The sequence below is a fragment of the Gastrolobium bilobum genome, unplaced genomic scaffold (genome assembly GCF_033153095.1).
Source record: "Gastrolobium bilobum isolate Gb01-03AN ecotype WA unplaced genomic scaffold, APGP_CSIRO_Gbil_v1 utg7702, whole genome shotgun sequence".
In the NCBI taxonomy this organism is placed as follows: domain Eukaryota; kingdom Viridiplantae; phylum Streptophyta; class Magnoliopsida; order Fabales; family Fabaceae; genus Gastrolobium; species Gastrolobium bilobum.
The window spans coordinates 303,463-311,352 of NW_026897275.1; the positions used below are offsets into that span (position 1 = coordinate 303,463).

General features: G+C 31.9%; 1 protein-coding gene across 1 annotated transcript; it reads right to left on the minus strand.

Moving 5' to 3' along the window:
- Positions 1-6,085: 6,085 nt before the first annotated feature.
- Positions 6,086-7,687, minus strand: LOC133305677 (uncharacterized). The gene is made up of 3 exons (XM_061505914.1): positions 6,758-7,687; positions 6,494-6,637; positions 6,086-6,325 (listed from the first exon to the last, which is right to left on the minus strand). Exons 1-3 carry the CDS (start codon positions 7,685-7,687, stop codon positions 6,086-6,088), a joined length of 1,314 nt encoding a protein of 437 aa, XP_061361898.1.
- Between the last annotated feature and the right edge of the window lie 203 nt (positions 7,688-7,890).

Genomic DNA, 7,890 nt, shown 5'->3' on the forward strand with positions numbered 1-7,890 from the left:
TACAAGTCATATTGATGTGTAAGATCTCATGTCGACCCGGATTGTTATCATCACATATAGTATTAAGCGTAGTTACAATCACAATAATTGATTAGAATTGTGGATAAATTTTTCCTTTAATTACTTCTATCACTACAAGAGAAATACCATTTAGGCACATTCGTTTAGCCTCACTTAAAGATATCATTGCAAAATTTTGAAATATTCTCAAATCTATTACACATTAATTGAATTGAATGTGGCAAAATCATTTGTTTCCTTTGTATATTTTCCCTAATCACACACTTTTTTTTCCCCTCGATTGTATATCTTAGAGTAACACTCCAAGAATTCCTATTCTTTTTTTTTTCTCTCTCTCTCCCTCCCTCTTCATATCTTTAGCTCTTTTTTTTCTCTTGCTTTTTTATTTATCGTCATCTTCTGCCTTTATCATTGTGTCAATTAACCCTATCATTTTCAATTCCCTTTCCCCTGGATCTTGATCTCTCCGTCCAAATCCATGGAAAGACAGTATAACTATATCGATTGCTTGAAGATGGGACTTCCAGCGTTTTATAGATGGTTGGTGGAGAAATATCAGATGGTGTTTGTTGATGCCATCAAGGAGGAACCGATGGTTATCGACGACATTCAAATCCTAGTCGATACGAATATTCAATATTTATGATAATTGCTCTTTTTCTAGAAAAATAAAAGAGAAAGCAATTATCATAAATATCACTTTTCCATGAAAAAAAATCAATTATCATCAACCTGTAATCTTTTTTTTGGGCCGAGGGTTTGTCTATTTATGTCAATTTCTACTATATTTTTACTTGTTTTAGAGCACGCGTTGAATTATATATATATATATATATATTTTAAAATTTTAATTATACTTCATGAATTATGCATATTTATTTAAAAAATATTTAAATTAGAAAGCACCTATAGAAATAGAATGCATTAAATACATGCTCATCATGTCATAAAAGTATTCTTTTTACTAGATATAGATGTGTTTGGATGAGTTTTTTTTTTTGTTTTTTTTTATAAAAAATGTCCCTTTGTACATTTGAATAACTACTTAAAAAAAAGAATTAAAAAAAAATAAAATAACACTTTTTTTTTTTAAAATCATGTCTACAAAGAATAAGTTAAAGGTCAAATATTTTTTTAAAAATTCAATTTTATCCAATCTCACTCCAACTACTTCCATCTCACTGCTACCACCGCTAACGTCACACATCACTTTTAGTAACTATATATATAAAAATTGTTTACTAACTTTAACCTCTGAACCATTTTTTATTTAAAAGTACTTTTTTATATATTAATCCAAATATAAAATAATTTTTAACTATCATAAAAAGTCAATTTTTTTAAAAGCACTTCAAAAGCGCCCTAAAAGAATCAAACAGATATAATTGCGAACAGAAAAAAAAGGAAAAAAATTAGTAGTTTGAACATGTGGTAATAAAAGGGATATTCACATCTTCGGACAATATTTGTCTGGAAACTTTTTCTCATCGTATTCTCGAACCTTCCTTTTTTTTTTTTTTTTTTTTGTCTTTGGATTTCAAGTGGATTCATCATCCTCCAAAGCATTTTTTTTTGTAAGGAAAAAAAAACATTTTTCCTTATCATTATAGTTATCTCCAATCACAATAAAATCATTATAAACATGTCAACAAAAGATTTTTGTTGTTTACTGTAATATAAAATCTTTTTTAATTATTAGATAAGATATGGTCAATTTAATAACCCTTTTAATCTTCTTGGGTTTTTTTTATCATTGGTCAAAGCTTTTTATCATATATAAAAAATGTGTACGGTCTTTCACCAAAAAAAAAATTGTGTACGGTCAATTTTTATCATTGTTCAGTTCGGGACGTCCTACTGTGTACTAGACTATTCATGTCAGTGTTGTTAAACTCAGCCCGATATGGCCGGGTCGACCCGAGTTCCGTTAATTCGGTTGGGTGATCGGTTTGGGTCAGCTTTTGGACCGGACAAGTAATCAACCCCCATCGACCCGTCGGATTTTTATCGGGTCCCGTTGACCCTCCGGGTTTTGTGAACCGATCCGGGTCGGAGTAAAAGAAAAAAAGTTTACAAAAATGAAAAATCACACAATAAGTGAAAAAAATAAAATTGTTTACGAAATCAGTCGTTAAAGTTTACAAATCCCTAAAGCCTAAACGGCTAAACCGTGCGAAATCCCTAATCTTTTTCGTCGCCGCCGCGTTGCTCTAGGTGGTCTTCTTCGTCACCGTCGCGTCGCTCCAGGACCCAGGGTTGTCTTCTTCACCGCTGATGTTTGGACTATCTTCTTTTTCAATAGCTTCTCCTCATGTTTTTTTACGTGTTCACCTACCCTTTCTTATTGGACTATCTTCCATTTGATCTAATTTTTTCTCACTGGAACCTTTAATGTTCTGCATCTCACTTGACCAGACCACCTTAGATAAGTTTCCATCATCTCTCCTCATAGGTGCTACTCCAACTTTCTAACGGATAAATTATTCGTAATATAATATTTTTTAACATATCCGCTTATAGCTTCAGCATTCTTATCTCATCTACAGTAGACTTATTATTTTGCTCTTGTTGGCACTTCATTACCCAACATTACAACACCCTTGTTTCTTTAGTTGTCCAGATAATTTTCTGTTGAGTTTTATAGGAACTTTCTGATGATAAAACCAGATTAGTCCCTTGACATGTAGGTATTTGTCTTGATCTACTTTCTGCTGATATTGATGGTATTAGCTTGGGTTATATGTTGCTACACCATCTAAACAAAAAAATCTTTACATATGCATACACTGATCAGGAAGAAGAGCTATTGTGTTCAATTTTCAAGATTTGAGATTTTTTCTGAAATCTTTACATATATTTATATACATATATTTATAAATATTTATATACATATATTTATATACATATATTTATAGCTTGGGTTAAAGTTTCTCAAGTTGCACCCAGATGCTGATTCTTCATATTTATATACATATATTTATAGGAAGAGGTTATAGTTACAACTTTTTTTACAACCTCTTACAACCATATATCATAACCCTTGATTTCCGCCAATCAACGGTTATGATTTTCGCAAATTAAACTCATTAATTAATTATTAATTCATAATAAATGACAACCGTTGATTGGCGAAAATCAACGGTTATGATATATGGTTGTAAGATGTTGTAAAAAAAAGGTTATAAATATAACCTTCTTCATATTTATATATATCCGGGTCAACCGGTCCGACCAGTGAGCCACCGATCCGACTAGTGACCCAGTGATCCAGTACCCCGACCGGATTGATGCCCGGTTCGGGTTTAACAACACTGATTCATGTGCATAGTATGTGCGGGATTAATTCCGCACTAACACCGTATGTGTTCAGTGTTGGACAGGTTCAAGAAGCTATTAGGTAAACTAAATTTTTCATTGTTAGATTTTGAGCATCCGTTTCTGTTGAGTAAACCGCGTTGGCTATCTAATTCGCAATCTTGTATATATAGTGTAAGGTAAAATGAATACTAATTAAAAAATAACTTTGTAATTCACACTCAATAATAATGGCGTATCTTTGATTGATTGATCTTGAATTATACATTTTGGGAATTTTCAATTCTTATTTTGATTAAATATTAAAGAATTATTTTATAAGTATTATTAATGGATTAGTGGTTAACTAATGGTGAGTAAGAGGAAATTGTAAGAAGAAATTAATAAGTTCTCACAATTAATTTATATTTTGTGTGTTGGTTAACATAGGTGTTTCTTAGTTACAAGTTATAATTTTATTACTTAGAGAGACAAGGGAAGAAAAGTGTGTGACGTAGTACTCGAAGACACTAATCCGCTTATTCGTCACTTGAACAAGATGAGGCGTGCACGACCAGAATTTTTGTTTTTTATTATGATTTTTTTAAGGAATTAATGTTTCTCAGGTTGTAGAAGATAATTTTATCTTCTATGTACACATAAGAAATGTAAGTGACTATATGAGGAGAAGAAAAAGAATATATGAATCTTACACACATTATATGTATGTAGGAAATTAAATCTATTTTTGAGAAATATTATTCTTTTTTTTAAAGTTCTTATAAAGTTGAAGTTTTACTAGTAATAATAGGTTTTTAAAGATTGATTTTATCTTCGTGACCTTTGTAACTCTAAGCACTTTTTTGGGGAGACATACAGGATATTTATTTTATTTTCTAGACTAAGGTTTCTTAAATAAATAAAAAAGAAACTAGTGCATAGTTGTAAAGTATTTTTATGTTCAAAATTTCATTGTAATAAATACAAATATTGAGAAAATGAGAAACAACTTGATTAAATAGAAGTGGAAACACTCGCTTTGAAAAAAAATATAAATATCAGAAGTTATTGTTTACGTGGATTTTTCCCTTGATAACTAATTAGTATAAAGTCAACATAGTCATTCAATGAATAAACTAGCTAGGTAACTTCCTGCAAATAATATTTTTTATAGCCCATACTGTTAGTCCTATAGGGTGCGACACATACATCAACTCCTCACATATATATCTCATGGTGGTATAATTATTAATATTATTATTATTTGATTCTTCAAGAGGGCAGGCAAAGGATATGGATACAAAATAATTTTAATAGGGTTATCGAATATTTCGTATAACTATTATGTATGTATGACCTTTCATTTTTATATATAATGAACTAATTTAAATATTTTTGTAAAGCTTGTCGGTTTCAGTACTGTTTATGTTTAAGTTACTAATTTATGACATGATTTTTACACTTTCAAATGGTAAGCACAGTTTAATGTTGATTACGCCAATAAAGTCAGTTCCTTCGGATTGTATTTTAAGGAAATGACTTATAGACTCTATGGTGCTAGTAAGTGGTATGTTAATGTTATGGAACCTTAAGAAATCAATATGGACCTTTGCGAAATGAGTTTAAAGCATAAATTGAATAAGTACACGAATGGCTTTGGAAAGTGTCATGACGTGCAAAAAACAATGTTGACATCAATGTAGTGGACCATCATATGTTCTAATTGTCATTATGCCTTTGAAATATGTTGAAATATTGTGAAGGTCTGTGATTATGGTCTCTTGCATATTGATTGTGCATTAGAGGACATTATTGTAAAAGGTAAGCTTTTGGTCCTTGGAGTTAATCCTCTGTTTGTTCCACCAAGCTTCGAAGGGGCATTGGTTTATATATGGTGTATGTAATTGTATGAAGTATGGTATAATGCATGTTATATGTATATGCTTTGTTGAATATATGTGGATTGATACTTTGTGCAGGTTGCATACTTGAAGGGATCTCTGGCAAGGTGATTGATCTTAGTTTCTGTGACGGTTGAGAACCTGGGGAACAAATCAATCTGAGCATTCATGTGATGGTCCATGGCCTGAAGAACACTGGGGAACGAATCAATCTGAGCATTCTTGTAGATTGATCTAGGGTGAGAGTATGACAATAGAGATGTTGGTACATGAATCGTGCGTGGTAAGTTCATCGTTAACTCTTATGATTCAAGGGATAAACATAAAAAAAATGTAATCTTTATGATTCTTGGATTTAATGCTTATTTTCTTTGAAGAACAACCGGGGAATTAGGATTCTTTAAAGAGAGTAAATAATTAGGATGTCAAGGGATCGATTAATAATTAACTTAGGAGAATCGATTGGTAATATGAAAAAGGATGTTCAATCAAGGGTTTAAATCCATAACATAAAGGAGAGATTGAGGGAAATCAAATGTTTTTCTTGATTGTCTAGTTACTTGCTCATTGTCTTTTCCCTTTATTTTTTAATTTAAATTTGATTCTACTCTCTTGATTGATTGTCCAACTTAAGCGTAAATAGTGAATTAGTGATTGAAATTTAATCCTCATGGGAAGGATACTCTTATTCATTACACTTTATTACTTGTACAACCGGTGCACTTGCCGTGATCGCGATAACAACACTTACATAAAAAGAATGTTTATTTTATAATACAAAATTCAAGGTTGGAATAATATGATTGATCAGTAGATTGCATATGCAAAAAAAAAAAGCTCTGCATTATTCAAGATGTAGATAAAAGGAATTATGATGTAAATGTATCTTGTGGTAGTTGTTCTGCCAAATAGATGTAGAATTGCCCCATAGCTCCGATGGTAAAATCACTTTTGTATCTTGATTCTAAGGTCAAAGTTTCACCATCATTAATCTTGACAGTACCTGGTTGTGGATAACAAACAGACATTCCAACAGCGTAACCTTCCTCGTTTCCTGCTTCATTTCCCGTTCCATATTTTGGTGTTGAAGTACACAAAATCCTTCCATCCTAAATTAATCAAAAAACATAAATTTTAGAAGTGAAGACACAATTCAATATATGTCTTCGTACAATTGTATGGATTATTAAGAAAATTTATGACTTTAACACAAATCAAGCACAAAAATTTAAAAAAAATCTATCATCACGAGAATGATGGCAAATATTGAACTTCACCTGTCCATATAAAGTTGCATCAACAACACCCGTATGCATGTGAGCAGTGCCGTAGATGAGATAACCGCCTTTTTCCATTGGAATGTTTGCTTTTTGGACATGAGGGGAGTTGCTATCACCATTTTTCGGAATCATATATTCAACCTGTAACAAATTGACAAATATTTTATACTCACACAATGCCAACAAATTAATATATTTTGGAATTCAATTCACATTGAAAAGTGTAGTTAAAAATTAAGTGTATATTCATAAGTTATTTACCTTGCACTCATGGATTGTTTTGGAGCCATTCGACGTGACCTTATCGGTGGAATCAAGTATATAAACCTTAACAGGGACTTGGAATTTGTCCCAATCAACCCACCTTATTTTGTATCTTAGGGCAAGTCTTCTAGTTGGGGCTTGAAATCCCTCTCTCAATTTGCATTGTAAATTGTCATCGCAACAAAAGATTCCTCCCTTATAATCAGGGTCCAATGGTTTGCCATCAGCACCCTTTTTGGTACTAAGGAATTCCTTTGTGATATTTATAAGGTCACATCTGCATTCAGAACAACCTCTTATGTCTTGTACGCCACGTGTATCAATGGCCATGATGTTGAAGAACCATTTGTCTTCAAACCCATCAGGAATTTCTGCAGGGTTACCTACTTCTATTGCAAAAGGATCTGGAATGTTTGAGGTTGTTCCTCGTGATTCACCTCCCAAGCCCCAATAATGTGGAAGAACACCACCTTGGCATGTGCCTTGGTTTCTCACGAAAATGGATCTTTCCTTAAGACTCTTAGTTGATTTTGGATTTTCAAAGTATCTTAAAGCAAACCAATGATGGAGGTAAGTTTCATACAAAGGTACAGGATTCCCTTCTTCATCAATTAGTTCAGCATCGAAACTCTTAATACCAACATGACCTCTTGGGAAATCAATATCTACCATTTGTTTCTCCACAATTGATCCTGGTCTCATTTCAAACTTTTTAGACACAAAAGTTGCTGACTTGATGTGTCCTTTGGGATCCTCATAGTATGACTCAATATAACCTTTTTTAGGTTCATTAATTAACAAATTAGTTTTCTTCAAAGATGTCCTGAGAAGAGTTTCGGGATCCAATACATAGGATGAGTATGTTGTGCTCGATAAAAACACTAGTATTGATGAAGAAAGCATCAACGCTTTAAACATAAACCTCATGTTCACCTGTACATACGTAAACCGTTAATAATTATCACTCATTTTATTTAGAAATAAAACTTATATTCTAATGTTATTATTTCATGTAACTTTATAATTAATAAACAATTCAAGATTCAAACATATATATGCTAAAAAATTGGATGACAAGAATTGCATACCACACTAGAATAGGAGGAGGGAATGAGCATGGTAGAGATTTG